Raw genomic sequence first — 24,130 nt, 5'->3', positions numbered from 1 at the left:
GCCAGCCGGTCTCTCCCCCTCTCCTCTTTCCCCTCTCCCGCGAGCTCTTCCCCTCCCGACCTCACGCCGCCGCCACTCGCCACTTGCCGGTGCCGTCGTCGCCGCCGTGTGCTGCCGTTTACCTCGCCTCGCCACCACCATTCAGCCGTCTCTCTCTCCCTCTCTTCGTTCCCCCTCTCGGCCACGTGAGCAGCCCCCACCGTGGACGCCGTCCGCAAGCCGTCGCCGCCGGTGCCGCCGCCGTGAAGGCCGCCCGTTCCCCGCCGCTTGCCCCGCCGCTGTTCAGCCGCCCTCGCCTCTTGTTCAGCCTTGTGTGGAGCTTAGGATTCCAAGTGAGTACAACCCTAAACCCTAATTAGGCTAATTTACATTTCTAGATGGGTTTTAGGGGTTAATTACGGTAATTTGGGGGTTAGTTGGTGGAGGCTGTTAAGGGCTGACGTTGTGGCGCATTTGGTGGCTTAGCGTGATATTTTAATTGAGGTTTAGTGGTTCATAATGTGCTGTGTGGCGGCTGAGCTTAGGAGCCTTGATTTGGGCGAAATTGCGGATTTGGCGGATGTGATTTGTAGGCCGAGTAGTAGCTGTTTTCATGGTAAATTGGGGAGCCTAACGTGATAAATTGGAAGTGAATTGATGGCCTAAGATGGACTGTTCATGGCTGGTTTAGTATCGGGAGGATTCGGGCCATAATTGTTTATTCGAGGTTTTAGGGTGAACGGCTTAGGGAACGGTGATCACCCGAGAGGATGCTAAATTAGATGTGACTTGAATGTGATTGTGTGATGCTCTGTGATATGATTGGCATGGCCAATTTGTGAAATGTTTGGTAGGCAATCGGCATGTGTAGTTTTAGTGCTTATTTGCGTGAATTTGGGTGCTAAACTATATGTTGTGATTGATTTGGATTGGTTGGTTCATTGAACATATTGAGACGCGAATTGAGTATGTATCCAAATCATGTTGAGTGCCCAGTGTGGAATTCACGAATGTCGAGTGTGACATTGTGGTCCTGTGCGTGCATACTGAGTATGGGCATATCATGAGCATTATACGTGAGTGCACGAACGGCATGAACATGTGATCACCTAAAATGCCATGATGCGTTTTACGCGGGGTTCAGATAATAATTGGTGATTGTGAATGTGTGATCACATAAAGCCCTGATGCGTTTTACGCGGGGTATTGAAACCGTCCTGAGGCGTGTTACGCGGGACGATGCCCGGATTACCGGAAGATGACCAACCTGATGCGTTTTACGCGGGTTATGTGTCATGAGCCTGATGTGTTTTTCGCTGGCTAGAGATCAATCTCGAAGTGTCGGACCTGATGCGTTTTACGCGGGTCGGAGGAGAATTGATAATTGCAAGTGTGCAAGAATGCGAGCGTGCGAAAATGCATTGATGAGGCGTGAGCACGCGTATGAGTACGAGCATAAGCATGACATGCGTTGTGACCAAGTGATGTGTGCATGTGTCGCGATTGGGTCTTATGTTTTATTCTTGAATTGTAAGTGCCTAACCTGCAGGGCAAGGTGAGTATTGGATTTGGGCCCGAGGGCCTAGGTCAATTATGACTTGATTGGTGTGTTGATTAGTGCTCGTCAGGAGGTGCATGTTAGCCTAGCTTAGGTTTAGGGAACCTACTCGCTGAGATTTATTCTCACCGTTGTTGAAACCCAATTTTTCAGACCCCCGGCCTTGAGATGTCTGCAGTACCTGTTCGTTTTGGGATTCCTTACCGGATAGACCGGGAGGAGTCGGTGTACCCCGCAGGGAACGGGGATTTTTGGGTTAGATACCTGTCTACAGTTCGGGTCGATGCGGGCGAAGATGTTGACCAGGTCCATAGATATATAGCGTGGTGTATCAGGGACCATGAGGGGACCTACGGGCCTCTCCGATCCTTTGAGGTTCCACTTACCGATTCGGGGGATGTTGACCCTCAGTGCCCTGATAGAGAGTTGCTGAGCCCTGATCGGGTACCGGAGGATGGGGATTCAGGTCCGGAGCCGATGGATTCGGAGGACGAGGAACCAGAGCCCATGGAGCAGGATATGGTGCAGGAGGACGAAGCCGAGCCGATGGATTCCGAGGAGGAGTCAGCTGGGGCCGAGTCCGAGCAGGATTCCCTAGACTCGGAGGCTGAGATGTCTGATAACTCTTTCGAGTCATCGGGATCCGACTCAGACTGGGTTCCGTAGGTTTAGCCCTTAGTCCTAGATAGAGAGGGCCAATACCTTTTTGACCGAAGCCCATCTAGTTTTAGTAACCCTGATTACCCGGGCCACTTACCCCTTTTTGATAGTAGTGGCCATTGACCCGCTTTTGATTTTTTGAGGTTCGTGCTGTATATGAATATTGTATATGTTCTCCCTGGCAATGCAAGTGTGTAATTGTTCATGTTGATGGTTATGCGGCTATCCTTGGTTATGTGATTTATAGTTCGGGTGTTTGCTATTTCCGTTGTGCTTTGTTCTCTGTCGTTTGGGCGTTGGGTCGGCGACGCGTCCTGGGACGTCGCATCGAATCGACCTTTGCGAGGGATGTAGCGTGCCGTGGGGTTCGGGGCGTGACAGACGATAATGGTGGTTAATTAAGGATGATCCCAAAGTTCGGTGGGAGAACTTTTTGAAGGAGAAAAGTATGTCCGAGGGCAACAAATCTAAGGTTGATTAATATCTTCAAGCTCCGAATGTGAAGATGTTCTTAATCTTGACCTTTGTGGTGGAAAAGTAGTGCTCAAAGTATAAAATCCTATCTCTGTTGTCTTGGGATGTTTCAACTATTCACCTATTTACCATTGCTTTATAGTTGGCTTTTAGTGCATTGGATCATGTGCTTAATGACTTTTTAATGTTGACTCCTAGAGGGGTATAAGCTTTGATTTGCACTCAAGATTGATTGAATACCCTTCCTGTGCCAGTTAATATTGAAAGAGTTCATCGAAAAAGTGGAATAGTTTGAGTTAGATAAGTCATGTATATTTCTTTTTATCTTGTAGTTCCTTTGTATATCTAATAAGTAAATGTTTTGTTTAATCTCTTCTTTTTGTTCAATATGATTTGTCTTACTATCGAGATTATCATTGGTAAATAAAGTTTGCAAGTTGAAATGGGATTAATATGTGTGAGGTTTTCTATTAATTGTTTGAGTTCAATATATTGAAATTTCAATTTAAAACTATTGCTAAGTGATTAATTTTGTTGTTTGTTTTGTTTTCAGGTGGTTAAAACTTGAAAAACTCTCTTAGGGATGAATAGGGAATGAAGTTCTACTATTCATGTTAAGAGCTTTGTGTTTCATATTGTATATTTGACCTTTAGGGCAAGTTTACTGAGATTTTTTGTATAGTTTGTTACTTTGTTTTGGCCAAGAGCCCAAGACTTATGATAATGTTATTGTCCTCTTATGCACATTATGTTATTTGACTTTTGTTATGTGACCACTTGGGCACTCGATGGACGATACATGAAGTATTTTATTTTGTTTATGGGTAAGTTTTATATACAAAATAAATATGCTTAATCCACAAAAAAATAAAAACAGAAGAAAAAAGGTAGACATATCAAGTTGACCTTGGAACCGGCCTATAACAAACCAGTTTGGGTCCAGGTCGGTTCCTTAGTGAACCACTTCTGATATTAGTTTCAAAAATTAGGAACCGACTTTGACAGTGTTCCAAGTTTTTTGTTTGGAACTTACCCATCCTAAAATCAATCACCCCTAGATAGTTCTAATAATCTAGAAATGTTAGAGGAGGATACAAATATCGCTTGTGACAAACAACAGATGGATTAGGCTTGATGTATACAATTACAATTCATGGTTGCTTTTACGCATCGCTTGTTTTAATTTTAATATTTTAATATTATTGTTCAGCTCCTTATGACTCAGATTTTATTTTTTTTGAGAGAGCTTGATTCGATCGTGGCATTGTAAGTGTGCCTTCGTAATATTCATGCTTTATGTATGTTATATATATGGTTATCTCCCGCCAAGTATGCCTTCAAGAGGGTATCCTCCATGAAAAGCCACATGATCTTCTACAATATCTGACCAAAACAATCCAGTGCCTTCAAAGTCTGCTTCATTACTAGCACAACCTACTCCCATCCTTTTCACAACATAGCTTACAAAGCCAGCTTTGACCCCATTGGCTTTCGGTCTCTAATCGAGGACCTATTCTACTACTAAGACCGTTGCTAGTAGCATGGGTAGCAAATTCATTCTCTTACTAGAATATATAAGAGAATATTTAAACTTATTCACCCCGTATGTCCTACTACTCGTTTTTCACGAAGCATTCACCTTCTTGTGAGGACGTGGGAAAGCAAAAAAAGTGTCATTTATGGATTGGGAGAGAGAGTTAAGATATGCATACTCCTTAGAAATTATTATTTATGATATAAGCTATACAAAAAAAATGGGAACTTCTCTTACCTGATTTCTATCAAGGATTTTCGCCCCTCTCTGTAAAAAGTGCTCTGTCAATGCCATTTCTTTAGCTTTCCCACGTCATCTCTTCTTAAAGGCGGAAGCTGCAGTATGACATACATGATGGATAACTCCATATACTTCTATTCATTCTAATAATAAAGAGAATTTCTTACCCTTGATACTAGGAATAGTATTAGCAGTAGAATGGGTTCTCGATTGGGGACAACAAGACTATGGGGCCAAAGCTTACTCCAATTTGAGCTATGTTGTAAAAGCATGGAGGTAGGTTGTGCTAGTAACGAAGCAGACTTTGAAAGCACTGGACTGTTTTGTGTAGTCGTTGAAGATTATGTGGCTTTTGTTCAAGGACGCCCTCTAAAGCCAAACCTGGAAGGAGGAAAACGACGCATCTAACAGATACATTAAGCATTAACAGCTATGAAGGAACAACTACAAAGCCAAATACCGAATCAAGCTCTCCCAAAATCAACAAAGTTTGAACTATACATATGGAACTAAACAATAAGTGAAAATATTGAAATTAAAAATTGATGCCAATACGAAACCATGAATTTCTGTGTGTCACGAATCTATGTCTGTATTGTCTTTGCTCAACAAATATTCCTGATTTGTAAAACTATTTTATGATGTTCCATCTGCAAGTTCCAAGTCACCATTTGCAAGTTTCCATGTCTCTCTCTCTCTAATAAAGTACAGTCATGTTTGCAAGCATGTCAACTTATAAACCAAAGGCCCAATTCCATCATGATATTCTTTTCCTCATAATAACTCTGAGGTAATGTCTCACCCGATGGCAGTGGACTTCATATAGTGATACAACATATCAGCAGCACGGTTCGAAATTCCACTCATCATCTTTAAACAGAAAAATTAGAAAGGAAAGTGAAGTTCTGTATGTATGCTTTTGGACAGCAGAAATGCTCTTGAACGACCTAATATCATGAACATTCATTGGACGAAGTTAATACTCCCAAGGTTCGGGAGATCCAGAAGGATGTCCATTGCTTGGTTGAGAATCATCTTGTTGAGTTGTGCCTTCTATATCAACAGCTTTTACAAACTCTCGACCATAATGTTCCCTCCAAGTGTAATTTCTATCAAAACTATGCATGTACAAGTGATCCTTAACAACTTATATATGCCCAAGTTATAAGTTAAGACATTATCAACATGGGCATCGTGTCCTATTACTTCTATCAGTACGTGCACAGCTGCTTATAACACTACAAAAAAAGCCGGGTTTTGCCACGAAAAATTTCGACAAAATTCGTGGCAAAATGAATTTGCGACGAAATTGGCGACGGAAAAAAATTCGTCGCTAATAGGCCGTCGCAAAATTTTGCCACGGAAAATTCCAATTTTCGTGGCTAATTTGCGACGAAAAAATTCGTCGCTAATTATCCGTGGCAAAATTCGTGGCTAATTTTGCAACGAAAAATAATTCGTGGCAAAATTCGTCGCTAATTATTCGTGGCAAAATTCGTGGCTAATTTGCCACGAATAATATTCACCTTATTTCGTGGCTAATTTCAGCTCATTCCGACAACATTTCACCTTATTTCGACCAAATTTCAAACGAATTTCAACTAAATTTCAACTAAATTTCAACCTAAATTCGACCAAATTGATTATGTTTCGTTCCGTTTCGTGGGTGAACGAAACAGATTGGGTCTGTTTCGCTCACGAACAGAATCAAATTCGTGGGGGAAACAGAAACAGAACCATTCTGTTTCGCCCACGAACAGAATCAAATTCGTGGGCGAAACAGAATGGTTCTCGTTTCTGTTTCGCCCACGAATTTGATTCTCTGTTGTGGGCGAAAGACCCAACTGTTCGCACGTAAGCCAACACAACACCCAACACGAAGCGCCCACGAAAGCCAACACAGAAGCAGAAGCCGAAGCACAGAAGCGCCCACGAAACTGGTTTGTTTCGCACACGAATAGAACCAAATTCGTGGGCGAAACAGACCCAATCTGTTTCGTCCACGAACAGAACGAAGCAGACCCAACACAGAAGCAGAAGCAGAAGCAGAAGCAGACCCAACACAGAAGCAGAAGCAGAAGCAGACCCAACACAGAAGCCAGCCAACACAGGCAGACAGACGCAGACCCAACTCAGAAGCCAGCCAACACAGAAGCAGAAGCACAGAAGCTTAGCAGAAGCAGAAGCGCAGAAGCAGAAGCACAGAGCAGAAGCAGACCCAAACGTAGACCCAACACATACATTGAACAGAAGCATAAGCAGACGCAAACGCCTAGAAATAACGGCGAAAAGCAGACCCAACAGAAGCATACCGAATAGAAGCAGACCGAACCGAATAGAAGCAAACCGAACACTCTCGGACGCCGCCGAAGAACCCAACAGAAGCAGACCGCGCGCTGGGTGTCCTCGCTTCCCAGCGTCCGCCGCCGAAGAACGCCAAGAATCGCGCCGAAGAACGCCGAAGAACTGCAACAGAGACAGAGAAAGAGGGAGAAGACAGAGACAGACAAGAGACAGAGATAGGTTCGATCGTGAGAACAGAAAAGAAGAACCCTAATTTGTACCCGCTCATGAAGACGACGCCGTTTGTTGAATTTTCGCTGAAATTAACCACGGATTTAAAATCATGGCTAAAATCGTGGCAAATTTGCCACGGTTTTACGATTCGTGGCTAAAATCGTGGCAAATTAGCCACGAATATTATTTCGTGGCTAATTTGCCACGGATTTAGCCACGATTTCCAATCCGTGGCTAATTTGCCACGATTTTAGCCACGAATTGTTATTATATCGCGGCAAATTCGAACCGAAATATAAAATTGTCGCGGTAATTTTGGGGTTTTTTTCAAATTCGTGGCTAAATCCGTCGCAAATTTGCCACGGCTTTTTGCCACGAATTTCCTAAAAAACCCTACACACTATTTTTTGTTTTAAAATAATCCGTGGCTAAAATCCGTGGCAAATTTGCCACGGATTTTAGCCACGGATTTCCTAAAAAAGAATACAATAGAATTTTTTTTTAAAAAAAAATCTGTGGCTAAAATCCGTGGCAAATTTGCCACGGATTTTAGCCACGGATTTCCTAAAAAAGAATACAATAGAATTTTTTTAAAAAAAAATCCGTGGCTAAAATCCGTGGCAAATTTGCCACGGATATTTGCCACAATTTCCTAAAAAGAATACAATAGAATTTTTTAAAAAAATCCGTGGCAAAAATCCGTGGCAAATTTGCCACGGATTTTGCCACGAATTTTCCTAAAAAGAATACAATAGAAATTTTTTTAAAAAAAAATCCGTGGCTAAAATCCGTGGCAAATTTGCCACGAATTTTTGCCACGGATTTCCTAAAAAAGAATACAATAGAATTTTTTTTTAATTTAAAAAAAATCCATGGCTAAAATCCGTGGCAAATTTGCCACGGATTTCCTAAAAAAGAATACAATAGAATTTTTTTTTAAAAAAAAATCCGTGGCTAAAATCCGTGGCAAATTTGCCACGGATTTTTGCCACGAATTTCCTAAAAAAGAATACAATAGAATTTTTTTTTAAAAAAAATCCGTGGCTAAAATCCGTGGCAAATTTGCCACGGATTTTAGCCACGAATTTCCTAAAAAAGAATACAATAGAAATTTTTTTTAAAAAAAATCCGTGGCTAAAATCCGTGGCAAATTTGCCACGGATTTTTGCCACGAATTTCCTAAAAAAGAATAGAATAGAATTTTTTTTTAATTTAAAAAAAATCTGTGGCTAAAATCCGTGGCAAATTTGCCACGGATTTTAGCCACGGATTTCCTAAAAAAGAATACAATAGATTTTTTTTAAAAAAAAAATCCGTGGCTAAAATCCGTGGCAAATTTGCCACGGATATTTGCCACGAATTTCCTAAAAAAGAATACAATAGAATTTTTTTAAAAAAAAATCCGTGGCAAAAATCCGTGGCAAATTTGCCACGGATTTTTGCCACGAATTTTCCTAAAAAAGAATACAATAGAAATTTTTTTTAAAAAAAATCCGTGGCTAAAATCCGTGGCAAATTTGCCACGAATTTTTGCCACGGATTTCCTAAAAAAGAATACAATAGAATTTTTTTTTAATTTAAAAAAAATCCATGGCTAAAATCCGTGGCAAATTTGCCACGGATTTCCTAAAAAAGAATACAATAGATTTTTTTTTTAAAAAAAAATCCGTGGCTAAAATCCGTGGCAAATTTGCCACGGATTTTTGCCACGAATTTCCCAAAAAAAGAATACAATAGAATTTTTTTTTAAAAAAAATCCGTGGCAAATTTGCCACGGATTTTAGCCACGGATTTTTTTTAAATTAAAAAAAAATTCTATTGTATTCTTTTTTAGGAAATTCGTGGCTCAACTCCGTGGCAAATTTGCCACGGATTTTAGCCACGGATTTTTTAAAAAAAAAATCTATTGTATTCTTTTTTAGGAAATCCGTGGCAAATTTGCCACGGATTTTTGCCACGAATTTCCTAAAAAAGAATACAATAGAATTTTTTTTAAAAAAAATCCGTGGCAAAAATCCGTGGCAAATTTGCCACGAATTTTTGCCACGGATTTCCTAAAAAGGAATATAATAGAATTTTTTTTTAAAAAAAATCCGTGGCTAAAATCCGTGGCAAATTTGCCACGGATTTTTGCCACGAATTTCCTAAAAAAGAATACAATAGAATTTTTTTTTAAAAAAAAATCCGTGGCTAAAATCCGTGGCAAATTTGCCACGAATTTTTGCCACGAATTTCCTAAAAAAAGCCTAAATCATGCATACGGCCTTTGTTTACGAAATCCGTGGTAAATTGCCACGGATTTTTGCCACGAATTTCCTAAAATTAATTTTTGGCTTTTCATGAAAAATTACTTAGCCTTGTGAGTGGGATTTTTTCATGAAATTCGTGGCTAAATTTCGTGGCAAATTTTCCACTGATTTTAGCCACGAATTTCATTTCTACTATACCACACTCTCGTAATTCTTTTTTTTTTCCGGACAATGACGTTTCATTAACAATAATAGCAATAATAATATTCAACAACAATTACAATAATAATAATAATAATAACTACCACAACAACAACAACAACAACAACAATACTAATAATTACAGCAACAACAACAATAATAAATATGACAACAACAATAAACTTTGTCATAATAATAATAATAATTACGACATAATTAGTAAAAAGTCTCAAAAATCTAAATCTTCGTCTTCACCTTCGTCTTCATCTTGATCTTAATCTTCTTGTTCAGCATCATCGTCATCATCGTCGTCGTCGTCATCGTCATCATCATCGTCATCGTCGTCGTCATCATCATCATCATCATCATCATCATCATCATCCTTTGTCTGAAAATCAGCTTCTGCAACACCTTCTAAATTTGATTCGCGAATTTCAGTTAGATCTACATCTATCATTGCTCCACATGGATCTCGTAGAGTAGGAATGTTATATTCCTCAGTTTGAACCGCATTATAAACTTCCTCTTGTTGATATGCTGTATCCTTCCGGTGTTCCTCGATTTTTCTTCGTGCTTTGGTTTTACATACAGCCCACCAATCAGCTTTGTCACGTTTCAAACTAGGATATGATGCATAATATACTTGAATTGCTTGTTGTGCCAACACAAATGGTTCATATTTCTTATACCTTTTCTTGTGATTTATTTCAACCAAATTAAACTTCGTATGTACCTTCGTTCCTTTGACGGGGTCGAACCACATGCACTTAAATAACACAACCCGCATTGATGGTCCGGGGTACTCTATCTCGATGATTTCATCCAACAAGCCATAAAAATCATCTTTTGAACTACCACAATTGGATGACCGAACACACACACCACTATTCATTGTGGCTTTTTCCATTCCATATTCTCGAGTGTGAAAATTGTACCCGTTTATGAAATATGCTGGCCAGCTTCGTATGCTTGACTGTGGACCCCATGACAGATAATATAGTAATCCTTGCTCTTCAACTTGATCATGATTACTGTGAACCTAAGATTACACACGCAAAGTCAATAATATATATTTAAATGATGTATAAAATATTAATAACTTGGTTTTGGTCTATAGGCAACTTACATATGTTTTGAACCATGCTGCAAATTGTTCATCGCACAAACGGTCGAACTCATTTGGTGGTAGTCCATACATTGAATTTTGAAAAATCCTATTAACAATTTACATTTAAATATTAGTAAATATTTGACACGCAATACATATATTTGCAAAAATATACACTTACTGGAAGTATGGCTCCACTTCTGGACAGTTCAGTAAAATATAGGTATGGACGGCCTGCCGTTCTTCGCCTGTTAAGTAACGAAACTGACATGCGCCGCTTGGTCGATCGAGATAATTGAAAATAGAGAATGATTTGCAATTGGGATCGATGGGACCCTCATCATTTCTTCCTGCTCTCCGCCTCTTGCACTGCACGTGCGGCTCAAAATAGTATGATGCAAATGTTGTCACTTCTTCCACAATATATGCATTACAAATTGAAGCTTCAACACATGCCTTATTCTTCACTTTTTTCTTCAAATGATATAAGAACCTTGTTGCAATAGAAAGAAGTTTATCAGAACATAATATATAATAAAGTATTTTGAATTTTATTTTGAAAAAAATTTTACCTCTCAAATGGATACATCCATCGAAATTGGACGGGACCTGCAACTTTAGCCTCATAAGGCAAGTGAACTAGGAGATGCTCCATTGAATCAAAAAACGCTGGAGGAAATATCCTTTCTAAATTGCAAAGAATAATTGGAATGTCTCTCTCCAGTTTCTCCATGTGTGATACTTTTAACACTGTTGAGCAAATATCATGGAGGAAATTACTTAACTCTGTAATGGCGCCCCATACAAAGTTTGGTAGAAGTTCCTTCAAAGCTATTGGAATTAGTCTTTCCATAAATATGTGACAATCATGACTCTTTAATCCTGTCAACTTGCATTCGTTCAAATCAACACATCTCCCGATGTTCGAAGCATATCCATCAGGAAACCGCACAGATTTCAACCATTGACAAACGACTCGTCTCTGCTCCTTATCCAATGTATAAACTGCTTTTGGTTTTGGTCCCCTGCTGCTTGCATCCACATCTAATGTTGGCCGATCACAAATATCTCTCATATCTTTTCTTGCATTCAAGTTGTCTTTTGTTTTTCCCGTGACATCCATCACAGTATTTATGACATTGTCGAAAACATTCTTTTCAATGTGCATAACGTCAAGATTATGATGAATAAGATGAGCTTTCCAATATGGTAGATCCCAAAATATACTGCGTTTAGTCCACTTATGTGCACTTCCGTACGCAATAGTTGTGCCATGAGGGTTTTCAACAACAGTTGGAAAGTCCTGCACTCGCTCCCATATTTGATCACCAGTCAATCTCAATGGTGGAGGAGTTCTTTCAATCCTATTCTTCATGAACTCTTTTTTATTCCTTCTGAATGTATAATTCATCGGCAAAATTTGTCTGTGACAGTCAAAATAGCAAGGCTTCTTACCATGTCTTAATCTGAATGACTTCGACATCTCCAAACATATCGGACATCCTAAGATCCCAGCTGTACTCCATCCAGATAACATTCCATAAGCTGGAAAGTCATTTATCGTCCAAAGAAGAGCAGCCTTCATTACAAATGTTTGATTAGTAGAAACATCATACGTAACGACACATTCATTCCATAGCCGTTGTAACTCTTCAATCAATGGTTGCATATAAACATCTATCAACTTTTTCGGATTTTGCGGCCCGGTCACGATCAATGTCAAAAACATATAAGGTGTCTTCATGCACATACCGGGTGGAAGATTGTACGGAGTTAAGATAACTGGCCAACATGAATAACTTTTCCCTGATTTTCCAAATGGGGCAAATCCATCAGCACAGAGACCTAACCTAATATTTCGAGGCTCTATCGCAAATTCAGGGTATGTTCTATCAAAATGTTTCCATGCCTCTGCATCTGAAGGATGACACATTAGACCCTCTTCTGTTTCATGATTTGCATGCCAAGTCATGTGTTCAGCAGTGGCTTGAGACGCATAAAGCCTTTGTAATATGGGGATTAAGGGCAGATAAAACATTTGCTTGCATGGTCTACGCTTCTGATTACGACCTTGCCTCCTCTGTTCCTGTTAATCTTGTACCTAGGTTGGCTACAGAATTTGCAAGATTCTGCATTTTCATCATCTCTCCAATATAACATACAACCCCTACTACATACATCAATCCTTTCAACTGGAAGACCTAAGTTATCCACTAACTTCTTCATATCGTAAAAATCACTTGGCATTATGTTATCAGGAGGCATTGCTTCTCGCATTACTTCAACAAAAGAGTTAAAGCAATTCTCAGACACATTATGCTCTGCCTTGATATTTAACAATCTTGCTGTCGCTGATAACTGAGTATGATTGTCACAACCTGCCCATAAAGGTTCATCTGCTGCTTTCAACACTTCCCAGAACTGATTAGATGGAAATGTTTCATTACACACATTCTCATCAAAACTTGTTACTCCTATCTCTTCAAATTGTTCAAGTCTTGGAGTAAAACTAGTACTTGCATGGTTTGGATCTGAATTATGACCAGCTGCATCAATCACCATCCTCTGGTATGGGTTCATTTGGTCATAATAGCTACATTCTTCCCTAACTGAAAATTGGTCACTTATTCGATATCCTTCATCAGATATAAATGGTTCACCATGACAAGTCCAATTATAGTAGTTCGGAGTAAACCCAAATCTACAAAGATGTTCTCTAACTGTATCACATACATGAAATTTACCATTACTGTACTTTCTACACGGACACCTTAACTTATTTCCATCCATCAACTCATATTTACTACTAGCAAAGTCCAAAAATAGTTCCAACCCAGTACAAAACTCATCGGTCAATCCTCGACGTCCAGGTAAGTTCTTATTATACATCCAAGCCCTGTCTCTTTGCATTGTCTATATAAAAAAAACAAAATCTCGTAAAATATTAATGCCAAAAAATTTTCGATATTAAAACCATAAAATTCTAAAAATTAAAATTTTATTTTTGCCTAAACAATTATTTTGAAATTGAAAAAATTAAAATAATTGACTTACCAAGTATTTGATTGAAATCTTTGTAGTACAAAGTGCTCAATTTGATGAGAATTGCAACGTTCACTTCATCCGCGAGACTTTCAAACGAATACGTACCTACAAAAAAAATTGACTTCAGATTTTATTTTTTTATAATAATTTTTTTTTCGAATTTTTTTCCCAAATTTTTTTTCCTTCATTTTTTTCTCCGGTCGCCGGTCCGGCGACCGGCGACCGGCCGGCGAGTTGGACCTCGCCGGCCATGGCCAGATCTGGACCTCGCCGGCCATATCCGGACCTCGCGGCGAGGTCCGGCGGCGCTGCTCGACCTCCTCGCCGCGAGGTCCGGCGGCGGCCATGGCCGCTCGACCTCACCGCGAGGTCCGGCGCCGGGCCATGGCCGCTCGACCTCGCCGCGAGGTCCAGCGCCGGCCCCATGGCGAGGCCGCTCGACCTCGCCGCGAGGTCCGGCGCCGGGCCCCATGGCGAGGCCGCTCGGCCTCGCCCAGATCTGGGCGAGGTCCAGCGGCCCCGCCCATGGCCGGCGAGCCTCGCCGGTCGCCGGTCGCCGGTTGCCGGACCGGCGACTGGCGACGAAGTCAGAAAAAAAAAAGAGAAAAAAAAAACTCAATAAAATAACAAAAAATTGAAAATAGTTTTGCCCAAATTAATCACACCACTTACCAGTAGAAAAGGTTCACCGAGATAGATTTTTATGCGTGCGGAGAGATTTATCGAGAGGAAGGGATAACAGCGAATAGGGAGAGGAAGGGAGAACAGCTAATAGGGATAAGAGGAATTAGCAGAGAGAGAGAAATTGGGGCTACAAGTAGAGGAAAATTAGCGACGAATAACAATTCGTCGCTAATTCCGTCGCAAAATAACCACGAATTTTTTTTCGTGGGAAATTTCGTCGCAAATTAGCGACGACATTTATTTTTCGTCGCAAATTAGAAACGGAAAAAGATTCGTCGGCAATATCGTCGCAAATTAGCCACTAATTTTTTTTCGTGGCAAATTCCGTCGCAAATTAGCGACGAATATTTTTTCGTGGCAAATTCCGTCGCAAATTAGCCACGAATTATTTTTCGTGGCAAAATCCGTCGCAAATTAGCCACGAATTTTTTTCGTGGGAAAATCCGTCGCAAATTTTCCACGAATTTTTTTTCATGGTAAATTTCGTCGCAAATTTGCGACAATTTTTAATCCGTGGTCGATTCCGTCGCAAATTAGCCACGAATTTTTTTTCGTCGCAAAATTCGTCGGAAATTTGCGACGAATTATTTTTCGTCGCTAATTTGCGACGGAAAATATATTCATCGCAAATTGCGTCGCAATTATCCACGAAAAATAATTCGTCGCAAATTTCCGTGGCTAAACCCTTGTTTTTTTGTAGTGTAAAACGCCCATAATCTATTGAGATACTCGGAACTATGCCCGTGAGGAAGATTAATCCAACTCTTATCCATATGTCTTTATGATGTGCATAACAATAATCAGTCACAACATGCATAAAATATACAAGGCGAGAAGTAGTTCAACTAGAATATACAAGTTCTCGACTATCTTTCAAAACGATGATTCCACTCTAACAAGAGAACCTTAAACACAAACATCTAAATCGCACAGAACAGAAATCCACCATTAGAACTCACTTCCATGAAGAAGGCTCAACAAAAATCCCAAAATTAATATCTTCAACAACCTTGTTATAGAATCCGAATAGCGAAGATCTCGTAAACAAAATAAATTCAGGCTCACCAATTTCCTTCAAAGAAAATCAAGCAATGATTTATAATGCGCCGCATTCTTCCAAAAGAAATCGCTAGTGTAAGAGGGAGTCATCCAGCACGTAACACAGATTGCGGTCTGTGACAATTGCAACAGAAAAAACAACTCCTTAGAAGAGTTAGGACACAAAAACTTCATAAACACGACAAGATTAGAGAGGGTGATCATTCGACATAAAAGAAAATTCGAGACAGTCACAATAAAGGCAAAAGAAACTCCAACAAGGGACTCGGAAAAACTCCCAATTGCCGAACAATAACCACTTGATCATGGGACAGATACGAAGATTTCTCACCGAACAGAAGCAACTATGCGAGAATCGAATAGTGACGCCGCCATCCCGGTTGAGCAGAGAATCTGAGCAACTAGCAGCTAGGGTTTTTCCCAATACTTTGATTAGGTTTAACTACTAGGGCTACAAGCCATAAGAAAAAGAGAAAACAAGTTTTTCCCCAATATTTTGATGTTGCCTGAAGCTTAAATTATTTGATGTTGCTTGAAGCTTAAATTATTTTTTTCTCCAAATCTCAAAAAAGATAGAAAAGTGTATTCAAGTTGATGTAGATAAGTAATAAGGAAATGAAAAATAAAAACAAAATATATGATATCTTTTCACTAAAATAGTTTCGTATAAAATAAAGTTAAAGAAAAAGTTGTACTTAATGAAAAAAAATCAATTATTTATAGACATCAATGGATTACTTAAAAGTTCTGGAGATTCAATTTTTTATTATATGAGTTGTTGATTGATATGTTGTCTCATCCCCTTTGTTTCCATCCGCTTGATGTAAATCAAGAGTGAAAGTGAAAACAATTTGAAAAAAAATAAAGTTATTTAAAAAGTAAGTGTTGATATTTGTATATTCTATTTCCTATTTTGGAATTCTACTTTGTTCAATTAAAGTGAATCAGTTAACTAGGCCTAATACCCTAAAAAACCTCAAACTTTAGCTTTTGTCTCAATTTTACCTTTTGTCTTCTAAAAAACCTCCAACTTTAGGTCATATCCCAATTCTACCATAAACTTTTTTTTGTCCCATAAAAAATCCTCAACTTTGGATCATGTCCCAATTCTACCATAAACTTTTTTTTGTCCTATGAAAAACTCCTAACTTTAGGCTTGTCCCAATTTTAACGACCAATCCCAATTTTACCCTAAAATTTTTACATTCTTATAAAAATCACAAACTTTTACTTGAGTCACAAATTTACCCACATTGACCCTCCTTCCAAAATTTCACGTTGAAAACCAAGAGATGGAGAACTCTCTAACACAAGCTGTTCGAGCGTCCCGTGTCACGTCCCGACTCGGAATCACGATCGATGCTTAATGACCCGAACATGACCCGAACGGACCCGTGACTCGCGAAAATGTATTAGTTTGTCCCGTTTATTTTAAACAATCAAATGCGCACGCAGAAGCAAATAAACAATAAACGAGACAAACGGGAGTAAGACAAACAAACAACGCACATTGTATTTACAAGATACGTGCTTATTTTTGTCGAGCCTTTCTTTACGGCCCTTACAAGCCACGCACATATTTTACATGCCCATTCCAAGGGCGGTTCCGACACAAGCCACTATCGAACAAACAAAACTTGGCTTGGTTGCCTATTCCCACTACGGTTACTCCTTAACTTCTCGCTCCTCGCTCCTCCATCTCCTCGCTCCCGTTCCCCCGTCCAGTGGCCGAACTACGCCCCGCCCGTGGCTTGCCCCAGAGCCGGCCCACCCGCGCCACCGAATGGCCCCTCGAACCCACGAAACGGTCCAACCCAGTCGCCATTTGCTAGCCGATACCAGGCCACGTACGGGTTGGGGATTAGTTCCGATCGGCCCTCATCCACCATAACATACGTAGTAATGCGACGGTACGCGCGGTTCTCTCTGGCATCAATGACGGTGAGTAATTCCGCTCTCATCTCAACGGGGTTTCCAAACTGGGTCGGGGGAGTGGCCATCTACGGACCTGAAAAGAGGAAAAACAACGGGAGTGAGTCAAAGGACTCAATAAGTGAAAACTCTAATATCAAGCGAGGACGAGACAATCGTCATTCACACAAGTCGACTCTTACCGTACCGACATCGATGGCAATTCAAATAGCAAAGTTCATGCTACGAAACCAACAAAATAAACATCAAACATAAGCATCACACGTGAGCATCTTTTGTCGAGAAAGAACGAACTAAAATCAACCATGAAACCAAGAAACGGGCCAAGCAACTCATGTTACAACGTATTGCAACTTCCTTTCTCGATATTAGGGAATTCATTTACGCAACGACTAACAAGAACTAGAGAACGAGTTAGAGACGGGTGAGCTCGGAAAATTTTCGGGCTTTGTCCTTGCTTTCTCCTTGCTTGGCCGACCAATATTAGGCACACAAAGGCCAAACCGTGGGCTCTCGGGCGGAAATAAGGAGAAACACGGGCCGGTTCGGGACTCCTTGGGCATGAGGCTTCTCGGGTCAAGAAGTGAGAAAAACAAGAAACAAATAGAGGAGAAGGTGATGGTGATGTTGGTGTGAGAAGAAGAAGGAGGGGGGGGCTTCATGCCATTTATAGAAGCCTTGGAATACCCTAGAATAAGCCAATAATGGAGGGACTTCTAAGTCAAAAATCATCATGACATGCATTAAATGCCATTTATGAACTAAGGCCAAAAAATAATGATGAAGAAGCCAAGCTTATCCAAGCATTATTGGCCCAATCTCTCCCTCTCCCTCTCGGCTTCTCTCTCTCTCTCTCTCTCTCTCTCTCTCTCTCTCTCTCTCTCTCAGCTCCCTTGGCTTGGCCGATTATTGGCCTTGCCTTGGGCTTATTATTGGTGACCATGAGTCACCATGAGCCATTAAATGAACCATTATGAAGGGCACAACTCAGCACTTTGGCATTGAATGAAGGGGACACATAAGCTAGGCACCAATAATGGAGGCCATTCTAGAGATAAGCTTGACTTGGTCTACTCTCTACTCTCTCGATCCTTCTCAAAGCTGGCTGTGACACCCTATTCTGGTCTCCCGAAGCTGCTGATTTCACTCAAATTTAGCTTGGTTGATCAGCACCATAAAACCGACTAATTGACTCTTAATCTCAAACCTCCGCATCATATTAACTCTCATAATTTCCGAGGGTTGTCTCGCGATAAAATACTTCTAATAATCTCATTCAAAATGAGGTTTAGCGTGGAAAAGCCCTCACAAGTGACCAAGTATAACTATACAAAAGTCTAAGCCCAACTATGCCAATTTGGGTCTCTCGGGTAGCCTGGGCGCGTGGCCGGGCCTGACCAGGCGCGTGGCCGGGTGCAGTACCGGGCCACACGGGCGACGTACTGAGTGCCTTGCCTGGCTGCACGGGCGACGTGCCGAGTGCCTTGCCGGCCGCATGGGCGACGTGCCGAGCACCACGCCTGGTCACACGAGCGAGGGGTCGATTCATGGCCAAGCATGCGGAACGGCCCGTGAATGACACGATGCACGACTCATGGCCATATTTCTTGGGCACGGGACGAGATCGAAATCGGATCTTATGGGCACAATGCCTAGCACAAGGGTCGGGCACAATGGCCGGCACACGACCGGGCACGTAGCCGGTCCGTGGCCTAGCTGACGGGCACGATGGCCAGTCATGACTGGGCACATGGCCTTGGCCGACGCGACTGGCAATTTTGCCCGGGCCGCGACTAAGCCACTAGGCAAATGGCTCGGCACATGTCTCGTCCATGGCCTACCCAACTCAACGCAACGATCCGTGACCGATTCGTGACCGAGCCACGTTCGAGTATCAACGACCCATGATCGACCCTCGGTTGTCATGTAGCCTCGTGGAATCCAGTACCCCGGAATTAACTCATGGTCATCCGGGACCAATGCATGGTCATGTGGTATCACCCGCGACCGACCCATGCCGACACCGGACTGATCCACAGTTATCTCAGACCGTTCCACTAGCGGCCCTTATGGTCGAAGGGTCACTCCACGGTCATATTACTCTAATCATTTGTATAGTCAGGGAGTCATTCCACTGTCGATCCCTAAGCCAATTCATGGACAATCTTTCGATCGAATCATGAACAACCCTCAGTACACTCGTTCCGATCATGCTATCCATTCCATTACCGACCCTCGGCTCGAGTTACCCGCTCAACCATTTCTTACTAGCCCTCGGCTTCCTAGGTCCGAAATCGGGGATGTCACATCCCGAGTGTGAGCTCTCCGACCACCAGAGATGGAACATTCCCAAGCATGAGAGATCTACGAGTGCAAAATCACTAAGGGTGATTTTGACGAATGGTTGATGGAGAGCAAATTTGGGATTCAAGTAAAAGTTAATGATGTTTTATAAGGTTAAAAAATAATTAGAGTGAAATTAAAATTGGAACTAAAGCTGGGAATTTTTATGAGATAAAATTTTTTTTTACGGTAGAATTGGTAATGAACCCAAAATTGATGGTTTTTTATGATACAAAAAAGGTTTATGGTAGAATTGTGACTGGATCTAAACTGGGGATTTTTTGTGGGACAAAAAATGTTTAAGGTAGAATTGGGACAAGACCTAAAGTTGGAGGTTTTTTACGAGACAAAAGGTAAAATTGGGACAAAAACTAATGTTTGAGGTTTTCTAGGGTATTAGGCCCACTTAACTAGGTAGAAACATAAAGCCAAAAAAACTAGGAAGAAACATGACGAATCAAAGTTTCGATTTGGATTCGCTTACTTTTGTTCTCGTTTGTAATCAATAAAACCATTTTTTTTTGTAAGAACAAGGGCGTAATACCAATAGACGGTAGAATCAGTTAATTTATTTTTAGATTATTTAATTGTTTCTTAATTAAAAGCAATAATTAGAATCACAAAATAATAAATGAAATTATTTTCATCAAACGACGTTAGTCATATTTAAATGGTAGTTACAATTTTTTGTCAACTTTTTAAGCTGCATTAAACCTTTTTTTCATAAGTTATATAGTTTTCGTTTTGGTTGGACTATATCAATTAGATTTTTTTCTCGACGGAGACTATATCGATTAGTTAGAAATAGCAAAAGTTGCATACTCTTTTCTTGATAAAATTTCTAGAATAAAACCTACTCTCTTTTCTAATCCAAACAATGCCATTACTGTTTATCAGAAAAAAATGTAAAAGCATTAATAGCTCTTTAGCACGTGATATTAGAGGAACAACTATTGATGGTACTAATATATGACGAAGAATAAAAATCCAAATTCTTAAATGTCAGAGGTTTTTTGTGTTTTGGCTCCAGAGTTTCCCCAAGAATCTAGAATTACATATAGTCAAAATCTCATTTTTTTTTATCACAAAAAGAGAAAATAAAAAAAATTCTATTTTGAACGAAATGGATTGTGTTAGTTTTTTATGAAATAAACAATTGTATTACATGTTAAAAAAGTAAAAATTTGCTTTCAAAAATATATATCTATTCATGTAAACATAACCAAGCGGCATCTAATTTAAAAATCTGTGTAATTCAAAATTCATAAATAAAAAATATAAGAGCAAAGTAATTGCAATTTAACTAATTACGCTCAATCAAATTAATTCATGATCTTTATTTGATTTAAAGTTGTACATATTAGAATGAAATTTAAATGAGAAATCAAAATTTTCATTGCTTGTTATAGTTTTCCTTTCAGTAAATGAAGTAAGCTAAATTCAATATTAGAAATGGAATTGCTTGTATATAACAAGCTTATAACAAGTAATTGATCTACTAATTGTTATATATAATATAATAAAAACAAGCAAGATCATCACTAAGTAATATGAGGCTTAGAAACTATATATATAGTTTGCTATATCTTTATATACCATTCGTAATATAGCAAATAACATGATTACGAATAGATAACTTTTTACAGAGTAAAAGAATTTTAAATATTTATTCCATATTCCTTTACCATTATAGTATCAAACCAATAAGGTAATATCGTAAGTTAAAACGTGCGTATCTTTATTGCCATCCAAATCTAAGGAACGTTTACAGCCATATAAAAGTAAACAAACTCATATACTTCCAACAGAAGACAGAAAACATCACGAATACTTACTGGGAGGACTTCTTGACTTATTAAAGAGAGCATTGAAGTTTCAAGCATAAGCGTCGGGGTTTTGAAGTAGGTACGCTTCGGCGACCTTGTACATTCCTAAGGCTCTCTCTTTGCCCGCCTTAAGGTCCTCTTCTTTAAGTTCAACATCGCCCTTTGTGTAATATATGCTCGTCATCTTGTTCTTGCTCCCACCTTCCGGTGTTGCCTCAAATTTGACTTCGTAAACAATAGATTCAAACTTCCCCTTCAAATCGATCATTGTATACTTGTCCGTGAATGTCTTTTCGTTTAGTTCATCCACGAAATTCTTCATGCTGCTAACCTGGCCACCTAGAGACAATGGTAGGAGATCATGTCATAGATTACTTGTGTATGCCTTAACATATGTTTAAGCTAGGAAAAAATAAAGCACATTTATGTAGCAAAAATGCATAATTACCTTCAATGAAGTTGATCCGCTTAATGGTTCCAGCCCCTCCATCACCTTGGATGATGTCAATACTCTTGATAGCTTGAGGCATGAGTTTGGGAATTAGGTTATGTGAGTCCAAAACTAGGGCTTTGAACAATCTTGCGGGAGGAATTGTGGAAGTGTATTCATTTGTGAATGTGAACACACCCATGATAATTCTAGGTCGCTAGCTAGAGAAATATGAACGATAAGATCAAAGAGTGTGGAGTTCAAGAGGTCTGTGAGCTTGGTATAGAAGAGATGCGAATGAGATATATTTATAGGCCAGAGTGGAAGAGTCCTCATTTTTCCAAAGAGTATCTCATGGGCCGAAAAATCCTTGAATTGCCAAACTTAAAGCACCAAACATTCTACTTTTTGTCATGTTTTGCATGAAAATAGTCGTGAGTTCATCAGCTTGATTGGGGTTTCGTTCTCTAGGAGAGAGAGAGATTACGAGATACCGCTAGAAACCAAAAGAAAGTATTTCTCACGGTCATAGCCGTCGTTGTTCAAATAATACAATGGTAACCAAACAAAACCATGAATCTTAATAACTGAAGGTGTCAATCTACTATCATTGAATTTCTCAAAACTCACAGTGACTTTTTAGTCTACACTTGATCCAAGCACATGAACTACACCCCTCTAATGCTGACTCCAATTTCTCCTATTTACTGTATCTTGTATATGTATTTATTCATATCCGAAGATAGCTTTCAAACTTTTTCGGGGTTAATTACTTGATTAACTAAATGAAATAATTGCAACGTCTTATATATATTGTCACGCCCCGAAACCCCCGTCGAGCCCGCGACTTCCCGCTTCAGGTCGAACGGTTGCGACGTCCCAGGTTATCGCCGACCTCAACTAAACATCAGAGATTTAATCGCTCAAACAGAAACCATAAAACACCCGGACAAACTTAAACTGGGGAGAATTGAGAGAATATACATTTCCATTTCTTGTTCAACTTGTTCCACCATATATACAATAAAATAAACATCTGACTACCAGTGCACACTTTACTGAAACTACCAAAATAAAAAAAGAGTCGATGACCTGACGTTCAACCTCAAAAATGGTTCTCATCCAAGGCAAGCTTTCCCACTTCTACAAACACGGTCGTCGTGTGTCTTATCGAGGTCATCCCGTCACCCATCGGAAACTCAGCTACCTCATACTCCGTATGCACTGGTACTCCAAAACGTACTGGTGGCGGTGGTGGAGGGTTCATCGCTCAGGTCGGGGTTCTGAAAATTGTTAGTTTACACAACCATGAGATTACATCTCAGCAAGTTCATCCCTAAACCCAACCTAGGCTATCACGTACCTCCAGACAATCACACAGACACACGTGCATTCGTACACATCAAGTCATCACATCGCAGGCACCTCAAATAATATAGTCAGACTCAAACATGCGTACACTCGTACTCAATCACAATCACGCCGTATGCAACACACGCATGTACCAACTCTCAGTCCACTATTCCTTCCATTCTCATTCCTTACCAGTGACCCGCGTTGAAGTACACGCCTCAGGCACACTGCGATCATTCACCACATCCGGCCCGCGTACCCGTTCACGCCTCAGGCCCCAATCGCGACCTGAGCATCACACGCCCCAGGCCCAATCTCAACTCAGCCCGCGCCAAATGCGACAGGACTACATGATTGAAACCCGAGCTTAAGATGCCTCGGTCCAATCCCGGTCTCACCCGAGCTGATCGTGCCTCGGACCGATTTTCATATTTGCTTTTTCCAGCCTCAGCCTGTGCCAAATGCATCAGACCTACGTGATCGCGGCCCGAGTTTACGATACCTAGCCCGATCCCATTCTCGCACTACCACACCTTCGCATACTTTCCCACAATCACTTGTCACACCACAACTTCTCCTTATTCATGCACATACTCGATATGCATTTACCACACGCAACTAGCCCATCACACGCGATCCGTGCACGCATCGAGTCACACGCAGACAGAGCTCACTCAACAATTCACATGGCCAATATCAACAATTAATTCGATCTGGCCCACGCGTGCACCAAACAGACATATGTCCACTATATAAACACACAAATAAGCCCTCAATTAAATCAACCCCATCCAGAATAATTCAAACATGCCTAAAACACGTAAATTGCCAATTTTCACCAACCAAATGGCGTCGGATTAATTCCGATCCTTCACGACACTTTCTCGCCATTAAATAACGGTTCTAAAAATTCAACTTGCGTCCTGAACAAACCATCA

General features: G+C 40.4%; 2 protein-coding genes across 2 annotated transcripts; both read right to left on the bottom strand.

The window, feature by feature from the left end:
- Positions 1–6,577: 6,577 nt before the first annotated feature.
- LOC130137114 (uncharacterized) lies at positions 6,578–11,895 on the bottom strand. Its single transcript, XM_056307865.1, has 5 exons — positions 11,093–11,895; positions 10,702–11,013; positions 10,539–10,626; positions 10,348–10,451; positions 6,578–6,911 (listed from the first exon to the last, which is right to left on the bottom strand). The coding sequence occupies exons 1-5, from the start codon at positions 11,893–11,895 to the stop codon at positions 6,578–6,580; spliced, it is 1,641 nt and encodes a 546-aa protein (XP_056163840.1).
- Positions 11,896–21,458: 9,563 nt separating this feature from the next.
- On the bottom strand, positions 21,459–22,041 carry LOC115690329 (major allergen Pru ar 1-like). The gene is made up of 2 exons (XM_030616655.1): positions 21,858–22,041; positions 21,459–21,748 (listed from the first exon to the last, which is right to left on the bottom strand). Exons 1-2 carry the CDS (start codon positions 22,039–22,041, stop codon positions 21,459–21,461), a joined length of 474 nt encoding a protein of 157 aa, XP_030472515.1.
- Between the last annotated feature and the right edge of the window lie 2,089 nt (positions 22,042–24,130).

The sequence above is a fragment of the Syzygium oleosum genome, unplaced genomic scaffold (assembly GCF_021117445.2).
Source record: "Syzygium oleosum isolate NSW1041296 unplaced genomic scaffold, Sole_v2.1 Sole_v2.02, whole genome shotgun sequence".
NCBI classification, from domain to species: Eukaryota; Viridiplantae; Streptophyta; class Magnoliopsida; order Myrtales; family Myrtaceae; genus Syzygium; species Syzygium oleosum.
This window is presented reverse-complemented; position numbering and strand designations above follow the sequence as displayed.

Coding starts and splice junctions, on each gene's coding strand:
- LOC130137114 (XM_056307865.1), bottom strand. CDS start 11,895: ATGAAGAATAGGATTGAAAGAACTCCTCCACCATTGAGATTGACTGGT. Junction 11,014..11,092: donor TGGATGTATCCATTTGAGAG/GTAAAATTTTTT, acceptor TATTGCAACAAG/GTTCTTATATCATTTGAAGA. Junction 6,912..10,347: donor CCAGCATATTTCATAAACGG/GTACAATTTTCA, acceptor TCTCTGTTGCAG/TTCTTCGGCGTTCTTCGGCG.
- LOC115690329 (XM_030616655.1), bottom strand. CDS start 22,041: ATGGGTGTGTTCACATTCACAAATGAATACACTTCCACAATTCCTCCC. Junction 21,749..21,857: donor GCGGATCAACTTCATTGAAG/GTAATTATGCAT, acceptor CATTGTCTCTAG/GTGGCCAGGTTAGCAGCATG.